Source organism: Monodelphis domestica, chromosome 8 (genome assembly GCF_027887165.1).
Source record: "Monodelphis domestica isolate mMonDom1 chromosome 8, mMonDom1.pri, whole genome shotgun sequence".
Taxonomy (NCBI): domain Eukaryota; kingdom Metazoa; phylum Chordata; class Mammalia; order Didelphimorphia; family Didelphidae; genus Monodelphis; species Monodelphis domestica.
In genome coordinates, this window is record NC_077234.1 from 93879126 (window position 1) to 93897047 (window position 17922).

The 17922-nt window shown below is 36.5% G+C and overlaps 1 protein-coding gene across 3 annotated transcripts in view; it reads right to left on the reverse strand.

Annotated features, from left to right (window-relative positions):
• Positions 1 to 553: 553 nt before the first annotated feature.
• SLC25A30 (solute carrier family 25 member 30) overlaps positions 554 to 17922 on the reverse strand; it is a 39501-nt gene continuing 22132 nt past the window's right edge. For 2 of the 3 annotated variants that reach the window (XM_007501570.3, XM_001364098.4), the window contains exons 5-10: positions 15493 to 15578; positions 10718 to 10813; positions 9868 to 9992; positions 7408 to 7546; positions 5314 to 5394; positions 554 to 3222 (exon numbers count right to left, since the gene is read on the reverse strand). In XM_007501570.3, coding sequence (XP_007501632.1) covers positions 3181 to 3222; positions 5314 to 5394; positions 7408 to 7546; positions 9868 to 9992; positions 10718 to 10813; positions 15493 to 15578 — 569 coding nt within the window. In that variant the 3' untranslated portion in view covers positions 554 to 3180. Of the gene's footprint in view, positions 5395 to 7407; positions 7547 to 9867; positions 9993 to 10717; positions 10814 to 15492; positions 15579 to 17922 lie in introns of all 3 variants that reach the window. The other variant, XM_056807884.1, reaches the window with a different exon arrangement.

Consider the following 17922-nt stretch of genomic DNA (forward strand, 5'->3'; position numbering starts at 1 on the left):
GTCGCTTAATCCCCACTGCCTAGCCCTTACCACTCTTCTGCCTTGGAGCTGGTATTGATTCCAAGATGGAAGGTAAGGGTTTAAAAAAAAAAGGAATCAAAGATGAAGCATGCTATTACCTTCTGATATCCTAACAGAAAACTAGTGGACTAAAGATGCAGAGTGGTTTGGACATAGGTAACATGGGATTTTATTTTGTTTGACTATGCATATTTGTCATTAGTTTTTTGGAGGTTTTTCCCCTTAATAGGATAAGAAAGAAAAAAGTTGTTCATTGAAAGAAAAAGAAAGATTTCACTAAATAAAAGATCATGGATTTATTTTTTATTAAATATTAATTTTATTAAAATAAAAAAGCACTCCAGTGCTCCTTTTCCGCTGGGTCAAACTGACCATTTCAAAGTTGGGGGCGGGGGGCGGGGGGCGGAATTTTAAAGTTGACTCAACAGATTGTGTGAGGGAAAATGCCCAGAGCTACAACATACTTTGCTCTTCATTTCTATATTCTGAGTTTTGTTTTAATTTAGTAGCTATTTGAAAAGACCAAAAAGGATTTTTCATCTTTATTAATTACTCCAGTTTATTAAACAAAAGGTTTGTGTCTGTACATCTTGGCAATATTTAAATAAAAAGCTGAAAGCAGAAAAACTTAAGAAAATTACATTTTTACATAAAGCTCTGCAATTTGAACTTACAAATAAATATAATAAGCAGGAAACATTTCTCTTAATAGTGACTGGCAACTTTTAACATCAAAGGCTAAATGAATTCATGTGCAAACAATAAACATTTTTTAGTGACTTGGTTATAGAAGCTACAGGGGAAACAACTTTTAAACCATCAAATTTTCCTTTTCAAACTACAAAAACATATTCAAAAGTAGGGGGAGGGAGAAGGCTTAAGCTGTATCTTAAAACATACAAGTGGGAAGGAGTATGCTCCCAATTCCTCAGCCTTTTTCTGACTAGAATCTTCTAAAATTGCCATTTATCATTCTAAGGCCTAAAACTAGTCAAATCAAGTCCTTCATGAGACTGAATAACTAAGCCCTTAAGAACTGCTGGTACATTCTTTTTTAAAAAAGTCTTTTTTAAAATGATTTTGATTTAAACCATTGAAAGTTAGAGTAGGAAGGGCTTTAGAACTCATTTAACTCAATTCCTTCAAATTTACATTCTTGTATGAACTTTACATACAAATAGTATGAAAATAGAAAAATGGATAAATAGATAGGGTAAAAGTTACAACATTTTATAAATGGTCTTAAAAACAAACTTGTCTATGTTTTGGAAAATATATACACCTTTAAAAAAAATAAAGTGTCTTGTGCAATCCAAAAAAGAAACCATCAGTGAGTGGTTAATATGAAAACAAAAATCTTTGAAGTTTAAAGAAATCAATCTTTTGATTTAAACCATATTGGTGGAATGTCTGGTAAAGTAACAAAATACAGCATTTTGAGACAGTTTGTTAACAGTAACAAGAGGTCTAGGGCCTTTCCTTTATTTGTTAAATGTTAAATGTTAAAAAAAAAAAAATTAGTGATCCTTTGTTACCATCCAGAGAGAAATCACCAAAGAAACTGGCACCTAACACAAGTGCTTTTGTCTTTTTTTTTTTAAGTCATCCTGCGTTAGGTTCTCTTTTTGGTAATCAGACTCTGCTTCATAAAATTGAAAATCTTTGGCATTTGGCAAATAAAACAAACAACTCAATATTCCTTTCAGCCTGCTGGAAGAAAGTACTGAGAAATGGTGGCGAGGTTAAACAACCAGGAAGGCACCTTATTGTAACATCTCTTGAAACGTAACAAATCCATACAGTAACAGTTTGCTGTAAAACCCTCAGCCTATAACGATAGGATCCATTTTCACCTCCTCCAACACAAGGATTTAAAGCGGTGGAGACTGGAAGATGCCATTTCACCTTCAGTATAGCCATACGCCTTCCCACTTCCATTTTTGAGATGAGGAAACGGGAGAACCAGAAGGTTCTTGGGCTTTTCCTAAAAAATTATACAGCAAATTGGTGGCAAGGCGCCATACAGAAACTGGGTTTATGGACTCCCAATCTACCACCCCTTCAAACAGTGAAGTAACTCCCTTTAAAGGCAACTTTCTTTGAAGCTACAAATAAGAGAACTTGGTTAACATTTTGCCCCACAGAAGAAGTTCTGAAAGTTTTGCATTCATTGTGAATAGGAAGTGAAAAAGACATTCTGCTTAAAATGAATTCAAAGGGGCAGCTGGGTGGTAACTCAATAGATTGAGAGACAAGACTATAAATGGAAGGACCTGGGTCCAAAACTGGCCTCAGACACTTCCTAACTGTATGACCCTGGCCAAGTCACTTAGCCCTCATTGCCTAGCCCTTACTGCTCTTCTGTCTTGGAACCAATACATAGTAGATGGAAGGTAAAGGTTGGTTTGTTTTTTAGTAAATTAAAGAAACATTTCCATTATACACTCCCTAGACAATGTTTCCACTGATTGTTCTCAAGTTCTGAAGTCTCTTCTGATGCCAAGCTAAAGTCACCAGGAGTCCAGGAGTCACAATTTTGGGGACTCTATTAAGAAGCTAGGAATGGCTTCTCCATCCCAGCACTCTAATATTCCCTATATAAGATGGTGGATAGAGTTCCCACCTGGAAAACGGGAAGATCTGGGTCCACGCCTTTCCTCTGACATCCTGGTGACCTCAGGCAAGTCAATTTCTCAGTTCTCGAAGTCGCAGAGAAGTTGCTCACCTGGCCCGACAGAGGAAGTTCCCTTCGCTGGGGGCTACTTACGCCAATGAAATCACAAGGTCCATCCCTATTCCTTATCATTTCTAGCTAAACGCTGAGCTACATCACAGTCATCTTGTGAAGAAGAAATACTATCTCAGTTCTCCCTTTTCCCCTACGCAGTGCTACAAAATGCAGCCAAGACATGCCCTTGATCCATCTGCTAGCCAGGAGCGCTTAAATATTAGGAAGAGACGTTCTGAATGAAACTCGGTGCTTCCAGGTCATCGGGGAGCTGCGTGTGAAGGATCTAGACGAACGCTTCTGCGCTGACACTTCTGACCCGTTGCTGCATCTCCAGATTTGTGATGAGTCAAGCACTAAAAAGCCAAAAGCATTCCTGTAGCTGAAAATAGCATCCTTGGCATAGCGATGTCGGAGGCCATCACAAGCTGTCACAAGTCCAGTTTTTTTAATTGTTCATATGTCACAAAGAACTGTAAAATAGTCTGTTAAGGCCAACAGTCACGCCATCTGGATTCTAATAAAGAAACCCGACCCATGAAAGTGAAAATGCGAATTGGCCAGAGAGCAGCAGCAGGCTAGTCCTAGATACAGAGGGAGTTGGGACCCAGGAAAAATGCTGTGGTCTGAGGGGTTGCCCCCTTTCCCAAAAATCTTCTTTTGGTAGGTAGGCCTGCCCAGGTGTCCTTCTCTACTCTTCCCTGTGAGCCCTGGTTAAACCAGATGCTGCCTGCAAGCAGGCTCCTGGCTTTTTCTCAATATCACATTCGTACCAATTAGCTGATGAGATTAAGTAACAGACAAGCTACATTCTGAGTGATGAGATACAGGATCAGGTTGCTTCAGAGAGCGAAAACCTGGCATGGGAGCAGGTGGGGAAGAGCCCTCTGCTGCTGGGATGGGCACCAAGGATAAAAGGGAGGCAGAACACGAAGCTGTATCCCAATTTTGTCTGACGTCACATGAGGCATTCACTTTCTCCCTTCTGTGAAAAAGGGAATGTCAGCATGGTAAGATTCTCAGCTTCTAGAACATAAAAGCTAAAATTGGCCTGTCATGTGGTATTACCATGTACTCCATTAATGCACTATCCATTAGGGGCAGTTAAGTGGCTGGAAAGGGGATGGGTAGAAAGCAAGGCCAAGAGACAGAAGGTCCTGGGTTCAAATAGAGTCTCAGACACTTCTTAGCTATGTGACTCTGGGCAAATCACTTAACCTTAGTGATTCTAAGACAAAAGATATAGGTTTAAAAAAATACACATACCAATTCAAAAAATAAAATTTAAAAAAAATACACTACACTATCCATTAATATAGCCAGGCTTCACACTGTGTGTAATTAAAATTCCAAACTTCTAAAGAGATTTATCCATATTGTTCATTTAAAAAAAAAAGAGGACTCCAATACAAATGTTTCTTACAATCATAAGCAAAGGAATTTTTAAAGTCACTCCCACTGTTTTAAAATAGCAACAATCAAGTGATAATTGCAACATGAACTAAAGTCAAGAAACAATACCCACCCAGAGCCAAAATATGATCTTTCGAATTGACGAAACCTCCTCCCACGAAATTTACCAAAATAGAGAAATCAAACTAATTGTGAGTTGGGTGAGTTCCATGGTAAATTCACTCCCTTCTAAAAACTAAAAATGCACAATGAAATGTAAGGCAATAGGCTCAATCACTTTTTCCTGTGGTCTTCTGGTTTCAATGCCTGGTATATAGTAGTCCCTTAATAAATGCTTTGCTAAAGTGAATTCATTAGATTTGCATTGGAAATAATGCTACTGGGTAAATTCCTGGGTGTGTTTCTATTTGGCTGGGTGTAACAGACTTGTCAGTCAGGTAAAAATCAGTCCAACAATCTATCAATTCAACGAAAAAATATCAGTCAGATTGTGATAAAATTAACACAATTAATTAAGGCAATCACAATCTGGGTAAAAACAAGAGTTCTGACCTTCTGACAAAGAAAAGAAGTGGCATTTTATATGTGAGTGGGATGGGTAAAAAATTAAAGATATAGATTCAGAGACAGAATGTTTCTCAGAAACCATCTATTCTACACCTTCTCATTTGACAGATGAAGAAACTGAAGCGTCTATAAATAAAATGACTTGTTTACAGTCACACAGATAGTGGAATAGAAGAGTCATATTCAAAACCAGGTCTTTTGATTTCCAATCTGATCCTTTCTCTTCAGGCTCACTCAAGTTTTCTATAAACATGGTATAAATTCAAGGCACTAATAATTATGTCACTTTCTCCCATAGTCATGTCTCCAAAGAACCAATCTTTTTGAGAAAGCACTTTCAAATTCTTTCAGAAAATCAAAAAAGACACAAAATTAGTATTTCATATGTGAAAATGCAGTAGCTCATAGCCTAAATGCAATTCACAAAGAATATGGTTACCAAATAACAGCTCTGTTGTTTAGAATTACAATGAATAGGCCCTGTGTGCCAAGACTATAATTCATAGCAACATGACCAATATAATTTCAAAAATAGCATTCTTACAATTATATTTTTTCAGATTCACTGGAACAGGAAAGGATACAATAATATTCCAAGGACCAAGTCTCAACCAATTTGGCCAAAATCCTTTATACAAAGCAAAAAATCCTTCACTCTTCCATGTCTATTGGGGAAGAAAGAGAGATTATTTGGATTGTGAAGCAGTCAAAAGCATTATCAATTATTGAACTATCCTATTTATTTACTGAGAAAATAAAAGTGTCCCAAAGAAGATTCTTTTTTAAAAGGAGCATTCCTTAGGAAAATATCTAGTCCTTCTTATACTGACTGATATAAGACTAATAATCCCACCTCAGAGCAAAATGCTATGTTCACAGTAGATCCCAAGAAATTAGGTTTGAGTCAAACTATAGTATTTTATAGTTTTTTGATTGACTGATTGATTTCCCTGTTGACCTACTTGAGCTCTTAGGTTAGAAGAGCAAGAAATAAATAGGAAAGGATCTGTTTATTCAAAAATATTTATAATTACTCTCTTTGTGGTGGCAAAGAATTGAAAATTAAGGGGATGTTCATCAACTGGGGAATGGCTGAACAAATTGTGGTATATGCTTGTGATGGAATACTATTGTGTTATTAGGAATGATGGACAGGATGATTTCAAAAAGGGCTGGAAAGACTTATTGAACTGATGCAGAATTAAAATAACCAGAATCAGGAAAACATTGTACACAGTAACAGTAATACTGTGGAATGATCAAATGTGATAGACTTTGCTACTAATAGAAATATAATGATCCAGAACAATTCTGAGGCACTCATGAAAAAAGAATGCTATCCACCTCCAGAGAAAGAACTATTGGAGAAAGAATGCAGATGGAAGCACATGGTTTATCACTTGTTTATTTGTGTATATGTTTTAGGGTTTTGGCTTTATAAGATTATTCACTTCCAAAAATGAATAATATGGAAACATGCTTTATGTAATAATACATGTATAACCCAGATTGAATTGCTTGCCAGCTCCAAGAAAGGGGAAGAGAAACAATTTGGATTATATAACTTCAGAAAACTCATGTGGAAATTTGTTATTAAAATTAAAAAAACTTTTAAGAAGAGCAAGAAAATCTTATAAAAAGCCATTTTCATAGGCTAACAATAAATGGTTGTGAATAAGGAAAACTTGCTCTCTTCTCTATAACGTCATATTTTTTATTTTTTAAGATTCTTTTTTATTCATTTTGTTAAACATTCCCCAATTACATGTAAAAATTTTTAACAATTATTTTTTTTAAATTTGAGTTTCAAACTATCCTGACCATCCCTTACATTCTCCTTGAGGAGGCAAGCAATTTGATGCTAATTACACATGTGGAGTCATGCAAAACATATTTCTATATCAGCCATGTAACAAAAGAAACCATAAAAAAAAACAATAAAAATAAGGAACACAAAAAGTGTGCTTCAATCTGCATTTAGAATTTATCACTTCTCTCTCTGGAAGTGGATAGCATTTTTTGTCATGGTTCTTTTGGAACTGTCTTGGATCTTTGCATTGCTGAGAATATCTAAATCATTCAATAACTTCATATTTTAAACCTATCTTAGGAATGTAGAAAGAGAATATTATATTCCAAGGATTAAAATAAAAGTGAACTATTTAGAATCTACCTTCCAAGGATATTCTGACCATTTTTACACTTAGGTTTCCAAGTACAACAGGATTCCACTCTGTTTGTATAAAACCATCTCCTCATTATTATAGCAGAACAGGGACACAAAGAAAATAAACTTTGCTTTCCTGTCACTTTTTTTGATTCCAAATTTGGTCAAGTGGATTATAGTGAATCAAATGTTGTAAATTCTCTCCTTTTAAATATTACTCTGCTTAGTCTCATTTTCCTGGCAATGCCCTTTACTTTTAACAGACATATATTCTGGTTGATCTGACAAAAGAAATATCAATGGGGGCTCATGAACTGTGATTTCCAGCAGATGTTAATCTAAAGTGGATCTTGACCTCAATTTCCCTCATAAATAAGTCTTTCAGAAGACGAAATGAAAGTAAATATACTAGAGAAGATATTCTCATAGATGTGTACATATTCTGGGCACACACAGAAAAATATGTACGTGTACATATCTTCCAAATGTATTCCTAGAAAGGTATCCTTACCTGTAACAAGCAATCCAGGGTGCTTTTGTAACCAGAACATGTTCCATCTCGTAAGGCTCTCTGATTCATCATACGTGTTCTCACAACATCAATAGGGTTTGAAGCAAGGGCTCCAGCTAAACCACAAGTAAAACTGGACCTAGTAAGAGAGACAATTTTTGATATGTGAACTAAACACCAACATCGAATATCAGGTTAGAAGCTCCGACTCCATCACAGTAGAGCTCTGTAGAGGGAACAAAGGATTAGAAGGTAATGGCAGGGCCATGACATACATCCATTCAGGTTCTATAACTGCTTCATCATCGAGAGTTTGGGCATTAGCTATAAGATGGAAATGCAGAAGACTCCCCAATAATAAAAGGGCCGGAACAAAAGAGAATCACAGAAATGAACAAGATCAAAAGCCATTGCCCAAGGAATGAGAATTCTAAGCATATTAACAAAGAGTTCACGAAAGAATTGCTAATTATGAACAACTCTATGAATGTTCAGAATCACTAATAATGAGAAAAATGAAACTCAAAGTAACGGAGAGGGTTTATCTCATGCCTAACAAATGGACAAAGCTGACAAAAGACAACAATGGGCGATGATAAAGGGGTTATAGAAAGGCAACACAAATACATTTTTGATAGAACTGTGAGTGAGTATTGAGGAAAGCATTGAGGAAAGCAAATTTGAATTATGCAAAAATAGTGGCTACATGTCAATACCCTTTGACCTGAAGATTCCATGGCTAGGTATATACATTCATGGAGGCCTTTGACAAAAAGGCCTCCATTTATTCCAAAATATTTATCACAAAACTTTTTGTAGCAGCCAAAAACTGGAAACAAAATAGATGTCCATTAATTGGGGAATGGATGAACAAATTGTAGTATAAGAATATAACAGGGGCAATTGGTGGCACAATGCACGAACCTGGCCTTCTGCACTAAACAACCGTGTGGACATTAGGAATGGGTCCTCTTCTGCTACAGCCATGGAGTTATTCCTTGTAATGTCTATACTTTGATTTTTCTTCATTAAGTCTACAGCTCTACTATTTTCTTTCCCAAATAAGTACCAATCTTTTCTACCGAAAAAACTATTCAATCATCTGTTGTAAGTCTTAAATGCTACTGTTAGCTCAAGGCACATTTTTTGACATTCTAAGCTTGGTTTTGAAAGCAAACCTCAACATTTTGTCAAAAATTGAAGAATTTTTTAAAAGAGACACACAGTAAACAGACTTTATTGTGCATTTATGTGATATCTCTTTTCATTATAATCCTATCAATTACATTTTAGAAAAATAAGATGAACTGATAGTATACACCTTAATAATATGAAAACTTTTAAAATAGCTTTTATTCTCATTTTATATGTATATCTGTAACAACTTCCTTCCCAATTAAAATTCCATAACTGTGTATTGAGAGGCAGGGTAATAGCGAGCTCACTTCAATGTCATTAAAAAACCTGGATTCAAATCCTACCTTTACTACATACTGACTGCAAGACCCTAAGCAAGTCACTTAATCTTTCAATGCCTCCAGGCAACTTGGACTCTACATTGCATAGCAGGTATAAATCTATCTTGGAGAGAGGTTCCCTACATCTCTGAAATCATAGGCCAGTTCCCTGGTGGGTAAACATAAAAGGATGTACTAAATCTCCATTTAATCCTCAAATATACCTAATATTTTAAAGGATATTAAGTATGGGAATAAAAGCCATCCTCCCACTGATAAAAGGGCAAAAGATATGAAACAAGCAATTTTCAGAGGAAGACATCAAAGTCAAATATCAGTATCATCTCACAACCATCAGATTGGCTAAAATAAAAAAAGGACAAAAAGAAAAATGTTGGAGGAGATGTAGAAAAACAGGGACATTAATACACTGCTGATGGAACTGGGAACTGATCCAACCATTATGGAGAACAATTTGGCATTATACACAAAGAACTATAAAACTGTCTATTCCCTGTTTCCCAAGGAGATCACAGAAAAAGGGAAAGAACCTATATGTTCTAAAATATTTATAGCAGTTTTCTTTATGGTGGCAAAGAACTGAAAACCAAGGAGAGATCCATCAATTAGGGAGTGGCTAAATAAATTGTAATATATGATTGTGATGAAATACTACTGCAGCATAAGAAATAATGGGCTTTTTTTCTAAAAACTTGCAAAGAATTACATAAGATAATGAAAAATAAAAATCAAGAGAACCTCCCAAGAGTAGAACCAGAAGAACATTATATACAGCCGTAGATTTAATATTTGAAGAATAACTTGTGAATGTTCACCTCGAGAGAATGAACTCAGAAGTGTAAACTCAAAAGATATAATCTACATATACGTATCTATTTGCTGGATGATGCCACATGTGGTGTGAGGAGGGAGGGAAGGGGCTGAGATGCCTGGAAATAAATTCTATTAATTAAAAAAAAAAAAGGATATTGCATGTACATACAGAAAGTGTGTATAGACAGTATCTCCCATCAGGCCAGACAGGATTAGATGCTTCTTGGTGATATCATAGACTGGTAATTCCACTCCAACAACAATGGCAGCTCTCTGCGCAGTAAGGGACACCCCCTAAATTAAAAAAAAAAATAATTGAACAGAATACAGCATGTTAAAGTTACTCTAATCTAATAAGAAAAATAAAGCATGCACATTCAACCCATAAAGGAAATATTCGTTATTACTTAGCAACTCTAGCAATCCAATTATCCACGAGATACTTTTAAATGAAAAATCAGTTATTACTTGGTGCAGCTCCACTTTACAAATGGGGAAATTAAAGAAGGAAAGATCAATATGGGAAGGAATAATTTCAAAAGCTACTCTTCCTTTTCTCCCATTTGTTCAGTTAAATTAAGTTAGGTGCAGTCCTGAAAATTGTGGGGGAGAAACAAAAGAAAAGTTAAAAATGACAAAATATGATCATAATAGAATATAACCCACCTCGTAGTGCTATCATGCACAAAGAAAGCACTTTGCAAGCCTTAAAGGATATGGAAAAGTGGGTTATTATTCTCATTATTAGGGACAGAGATAGGAACAGGAATGTGGCCTTTGATTTCACTGGTATGAAGAAATCTCCTCTTCCAGTGCAAGTCAGAATCTCTGCAACTTACCCTCTGCAGGAGATGCCTCGAGCACTAAGAAGTTATGTGGTTTGCCCAGCCAGGATGTGTCAGAGACTAGATGTGAGTCCAGGGCTTCCCAGCTCTGAGGTCAGCTCTCTAGCCACCAAGCCACTGCTTCCTTTCATCAGTATCATTATCATCATATATAATAATGATTGAAATACTTGCCTTCCAAAGTCCTCTTGTTCCCTCTTGCTGGTAAATGTTGATAAAGTTGCCTATCATTCCTCCTTGAATCACATTGCTTTGGGCCTGCATTCTTATCTAAGGATTATTTTTAAGATCCAAGTTAGAAAAAACAAGTGTGTTTTCTTCCCAGTACATGCATCTGAAGACCACCGGCTAATAATAATCAGTAAATGGAAAAAGAAAGTACAACACAAATAATACCCCGAGATTCTCATCAAAATATCTTCTCCCCAAGCTAACTTAGAGCAGGGATCATGCCTTAGGCACCTTTGCAAAGCCTACACAATCATAGAAGACTCAATGGCTTATGGTAGATTAAAAAAATAACAATAATAATGATGATGATTGCTAACACTAATGAGAATGCTTACTACGTTAAAAGCTTTACAATTATTATCTCATTTGATTTTCACAACAATCCCATGAAGTAGGGATTATTATTATCCCCATTTTACAAATGAGAAAACTGAGGCAAACAGAGGATAGGTAACTTGTCCAGGGTCACACATCTACTAAACAAACTGTATCACCATTTAAACTCAGGTCTCTCTAACGTCAGGCCCAGAACTCTGTGCACTGTGGCACTACCTGGCTGCCCCGGATACAAAATATCTGATAATGGAAATAAAAGAAATCTCCTCTTGAACTATCAATAATCATATGAAAAAGCATTCTAAAAACATCCTTATTAAAGCAATGCAAATTAAAACAACTCTGAGGTACCACTTCACATTTATCAGATTGGTCAGTATAACAGTAAAAGAAAATAATAAATGTTGGAGGGACTGTGGCAACATTGGAACACCAAAACATTGCTGGTAATACAACCATTCTGAAGGAAAATTTGGAATTATACCCAAATGGCTATAAAAGACATGCATATCCTTTGATTCAATAATACCATTACTAGGTCTGTAACCCAAAGAGATAAAAAAAAAAATCGGAAAGGATCGGTTTGTACAAAAATATTTGGAGATGAGCTTTTGTGGTGGCAAAGAATTGGAAACTAAAGGGATGTCTCTCAATTGGGGAACGGCTGAACAAAATGTGGCATATGTTGGTGATGGAATACTATTGTGCTATAAAGAATGATGAAAAGGATGATTTCAGAAAGAGCTGGAAAGACCTACATGAACTGATGCAGAGTGAAATAAGCAGAACCAGGAGAACTGAAATACTGTGGGATAATCAAATGTGATAGACTTTACTACTAACAACAACACAATGATCCAGGGCAATCTGAGGGACTTATGAGAAAGAACACTATCCACATCCAGAGAAAGAACTGTGGGAGCGGAAATGCAGAAGAAAACATATGATTTATTACTTGTTTATATGGGTATATGATTTGGGTTTTTGGTTTTAAAAGATTACTGTTATTACTAAAGTGAATAATATAGAAATGTTTTCTGTGATAATACATTTATAACTTAAATTGAATTTCTCGTCAACCCTGAGAGGGGGGAGGGAAGAAAGAAGTGATAACATGAATCATATAACTTTGGAAAACTTATGTGGAAATGTGTTCTTAAAATCAAATAAAGATAAAACATTAAAGGCAAAAAAGAAAAAGGAAAAAAAAATCTCCGTTTGCTGTCAGTAACACAAAAAATAATACTTGTTTCCTTACCAGAGACTAATAAGGCTAAAGAGATAAACTGATGGTAATCTCATCAGTGAGTCATCATTTCAGTAAATCTACATTTACCCTGTTTCTATGACCTCTGCACTGTATGTAATGCAGGGTAAAAGCATGAGCTGGTGTCCAGTCTGGCTCTTGAATCTTTTACTACAGGCCACTACTATTTTCAAGTCTCTGTACTAAAAGGCATGCAAAAGTGAGTGACACGGAGCTCCGGCATGATGCCCTGATGCCCTTTACACCATAACCTCACTTGAACTTCTCAGTAAACTTCTCAGATGACAGGGAGTTCAGACAGCTAAGATTCCAATATAAATATTGCTTAACTCAGTGCTGGGCATTTTATTTGATCTTTTTTAAAATGTGAAGGATTTCTTTTGAATATCAGGTATCTTTCTTATAGAAAGTGAGCACTTGATAAATATTAGTGGAACTAAATGAAATACGCCGCTAGCGTGATTTTCTCAGGGGCAAATGATATGCTTCTAATTTGAATAGGGAATGGTCAATATCATCGTAATTTTCTAAAAGATCTCTGGAGTTTCAGCAAATGCCTTATCCCTAAGCACTGAGATGTGTTCCCAAACTTCTTACTCAAAGAAGGGGAAGCTATGGCAAAGTCAAAATTCAAGTAACTTCTCCAAAACAATACTTGCCTTGAACTACAAATGGGTTCTTTATTTGAAAGTAAAAAGTACTTGCCACTGACTTAGAAATCATGGTTTTCAAAAAAAGAATATTCTGCCTCAAGTTTTCCCTCTCTAAACTTGCTAAGATAGTAGCACAATCTATTGGTGTCATGTTTCCTGCTATCTGAAGACATACTATATTTTTCTGCCCCCGTGCCTTTAAGGTTCTACTATTCCCTATGTGGAATTCCCTTTCCCACCCTGTTTCCATGTACTCAATTTTTACCGCTGGGATCAGGGAGACCTGAGTTTAAATGTGGCATTACTCCATTAGGGTTCAACTCAAATTTTATCGCTATGAAGCCATGAAGCCTTTCCTGGTAGTCCCTGTCAGAATCAAGCTCTCCCCTCTCTGAATTTTCCTAACGCTCTGTACCACTTTTATCACATGTTCATATTACCCCTGGTAGGCTTCTGATTCCCTCCTACAAGACTGGACCTCAAAAGTGAGTCCTCAATACTTCTGACTATTATTTCTCTTCCTAGTTTGGTTAGTTTACTTCACAAGTGCTATTTAGTAAAGATAGTCTCAGAACTGTGGCACTCTGTCTCAGAATGATTCAAAACTCAAAGAACTGCCAATCACAAACTAAAGTGATAAGTAAACTAAGATTTGTCCAATTAATTAAGAGATTTTAGTTGTTTTGGAACATAATTCCCTGGAGCAATAATGGTATTAAATGTATAATAATAATTAGATGTATAATCTAGTAATATTAGATGTATAACATCTAATACCATTATTACTCCAGATAACAAGTTCCCCCTTTTGATTCAGTTCAATAATTATTTAGTTAAGGCCCACTAGGTAGGTATAGAACACTGTACCAGGTGATGGAGGAAAGACAAAATTTTACATAGGGTATGATCCTTGTTGTCATGGAACTTACTGGTAAGATGATATCATATATACACAAATGAATATATAAAATAATACATCATAAGTGGATAAGGAAAATGCAGGCTATATGAGTTAAGAGTGGAGGATTCTGGAAGAATTCAGGAAGAAGGCTGCATCTGAGTTGAGCTTTAAAGTAGGATCCAACATGCCACGGGCATTAAGGCCATAGGGGACAGCAAGAATAAAGGCAGAGAGTCAAGAAATCCCAGGACATGTACCAGGGCACAGAGAGCAGCTCAGCTGAGCTGAAGTATGGAGTATACTATAAGATAAGGGTGGAAAGACACTTTCCAGCAATAGGATGAAACCAGACTGTTGAGAGCCTTGAATGTCAAGCTTGAGTTTGAACTTTAGTCAATAGGCAATTTGTTATTCATGTTCATGTTATATGTTATATGTTATATGTTTTTCAGTTGTATCAAACTCTTTGTGATCCTATTTGGATTTTTCTTGGCAAAAAGATCCTAGAGTGGTTTTGCCATTTCCTTCACCAGCTCATTTTATAGATGAGGAAAATTGAAGCCAACAGCGTTAAGTGGCTTGCCCAGAATCACATAGCCAGTAAGTGCCTGAGACCAGATTTGAACTCAAGAAGAGGCATCTTGTTAGGCTCTGGCACTCTATCCACTGCACTTGCAGGGGAGTCACATCACTAAATCTAGGTACACATATTAGTCAGGAAGAATGGGAAACAAAGGGGAATAGAATGGAAGTAGGAAGACCAGTTAGGTAGCAACTTTGTATTGTAAAAAAAAGACTCGAATACAGGACTACAATCCCCATGAGCCTTTGCTCCACTTCCCCAGAATGCCTTGTAATCTCACCTGGGCCGAGATCGAGAAGGGATTTAAGCTGATTCAAAGGCTTTTGAGGGGCTTTTTGGACTTCCGTTTTGGAGCAGAGGCGTCTCTTCCATGATGTGAGGTTATTTTGTCTAGGCCTCTGGCCTAGGCACATGTTTCTTACTTGTATATTCTTAATCTTTAACCTTTAATAAACCTCTAAAAAATATAATACTCCTTGCAGAGAGAAACTAATTTCTACCTGCCTCAGTCTCCCCGTCTCCCCTAAATTTTAGTCTTTACAGTATATAGAGAAACCCTCTCCCCTCAAAATTCAAAAATTCTCAATCTGCTTTTCTTTTTTGTTAAAAAAACAAAATAAAACAAAAACTACCTTCTGTCTTAGAATTGATACTAGATATTGGTTCCAAGGCAGAAGAATGGTAAGAGCTAAGCAATTAGGGATAAGGGACTTGCCCAGGGGCACATAGCTAAGAAGTATCTGAGGCCAAATTCAAACCAAGACTTTCCATCTCCAGGCCTGGCAGCCACCCAGCTGTCCCTGGTCTGGGCTTTAAGATGCTCTAATGATTTTTCATTTTTATGGAATGTAAACCTTTTTTATCCATATAGCAAGATAGCTTTTACCTGCTAAAATTCTTAGATAAAGAGGTTTGTTGTCACTGAAAAAAATATAGACGAGCATACAAAACATGTAAAAGTTTCGTATAATAACTTACTTTCAAAACATCTGTTGGATTGGCAATGGCTGAGGAAATAACTCCAGAAAGAATCCCACATATGACATTTAACAGGAGGGTTTCATCTATGAACAAACAAAAGAGCATCACTATTTTGTCTTTCATTTAAATAAGTTCTTCACAGCGACAGCTATCAATGGAACACATTTTTATGCACTGAACATACTTATTAAAAACAACGTGTAATTCTGAGTTTTGAAATCATATCAATGGCTTAACTGCTATATTTAGCTCAAGTTTCTCCCCATTACAACCTATCCTCTCCGTGACCGCTGGTGAGTTTCCTTAAGAACAAATCAGACTATGTGACTCCCTTCCCTACTGAAATCAACTCTAGTTGCTCCCTATGGCCTCCAGGATCAAATGTAAACTCTTCTGTTTGTTTTTAAAAGTCCTTCACAATTTGGCTCCCAATCTATCTTTCCAGCCTTATTATATAATAAGTTTCCTTCCTAACCTAGTCAAACTGGTCGTGTCTGTTCCTGAAACACAAAATTCCCACTCTGGTCTCCGTCCCTGTGCACTCACTGTTCCCATCCTTCTCATCTCCATCTCAGAGAATCCCATGGTATAATTGTCCTCAATTCTAAAGCTTAAAATCTTTTAAAGCAATTTTAAGAAAAGAAAATCACCAACACAGCAGATCTTTTGGAGAAGGTGCCATAAGGATGCCTACAGAAACCAAACACTACATCAAGAGATCCAGAGTGAACTTTGGAATATAATGAACTGATCTGAAGGGGGTTGAACATATATCATTTATTCTGAATATAAACTCTTATGCCAAAGAGGACTGCCCCCGAATTGGTGTTTTGTCAATGCGTCTATCAATCATTTTTGTTCTCTTTCTCTTTTCTTTCCCAAATTGTTGTAATTCCCTCTTTGAAAAGTGCAATATATTATACACCTCTAGTAAGAGAAGCTTTGGAAGTATAAGCTACATATGTGGAATGATTCACTGGGGAGATCTGATATGTTAATCTTCCTGAAAACCCAAGTAAGGAGATTTTAACATGCTGGTATACCAAAGAATCAAGGGGAGGAATTGTGTGAAGGGAATCCCCTGGGGCCTTACCAGACTGCTAGCTTTATGTCACATGAGTGTACATCATGTGAGTGTGCTCCAAACATAGGTCACGGGAGAGTGACCTAGGCACAATGACCCGGAAAGGATCAGGTTAGGATCCAGGGGTAAAGGAGAAGAAATAAAAGAGGGGGGTTCCAGGAAGTGGTCTCTCTCAATTCTCTTTGAAGAGCAAATAGAAGACAGCGGCTCAGATAGACAGCCATGTGGAAAAGTGCTTAAATCTCTCTATCTCTATGCTCTCTATTTCAAGTAAATATTAATAGACTCTATGGAAATTAAGGACTGGAGTTTTAATTTAGTTTTAACAACTTGTTTCCTTAAAAAAACAGCTTAAGTCTATGAAGACTTTTCTCATCCCATCCCGTTGGTGCCAGAGCTCTTCTTCTCCCTAACTACCTTTTTTTAAGTCTCTCTCTATATATGTATTCTTATTTATGTGTTTCCCTCAGAAAAGTAAGCTTCTTGAAAAACAGGAATGGTTTCATTTTTTCCTTGTATCCCCAGCCTCTAATATGGTACCTGCCATATAGTAGTGACTAATAAATGCTCTTTGATTAGCTGAACATTCTCAAGAGTTACAAAGCTTCAAGAATCATCACCCTCATTACAATTCAAAATTAACTTTTGCTGTCCCATTAAATTGGAAATGTACTATATAAAAATATAATAACTTCAAAGTATCCTATGATGGTATAATAAATTGCTTGTCAACAGTTCAATATGCTACATTACTTTGTACATATTTTGCACATATTTATTCTGAATATTTTAAATCTACTGCAGTTAAGGTGACCTGAGTTCAAATCCTTCCCCCCCACCCCCTTTAACCCTTACCTTCTGCCTTAGAATCATACTGTGTATTGGTTCCAAGCAGAAGAGAGGTAAGGGCTAGGTGATGAGGGTTAAGACCTGAGTTCAAATTCTATTTCAGACATTTACTATCTGTGTAACCATGAGAAAGTCAAAAATGTCTCTGATAAAGAATGCTATCCACGTCTAGAGAAAGAATGATTGGAAAAGAAATGCAAAAGAAAACATATGATTTATCACTTGTTTATACTGGTATATGATTTGGGGTTTGGGTTCCAAAAGAGAACTCTATTACAAAAATGAATTAGGAAATAGGCATTGAGTGATAATACATGTATAACCCATTAGAATTGCTTGTCAGAGGGTAGCTGGGTGGCTCAGTGGATTGAGAGACAGACCTAGGAACCTAGGAGGTCCTGGGTTCAAATCTGGCCTCAGACACTTCCTAGCTGTGTGACTCTGGGCAAGTCACTTGACCCCCACTGCCTAGCCCTTACCACTCTTCTGCCTTG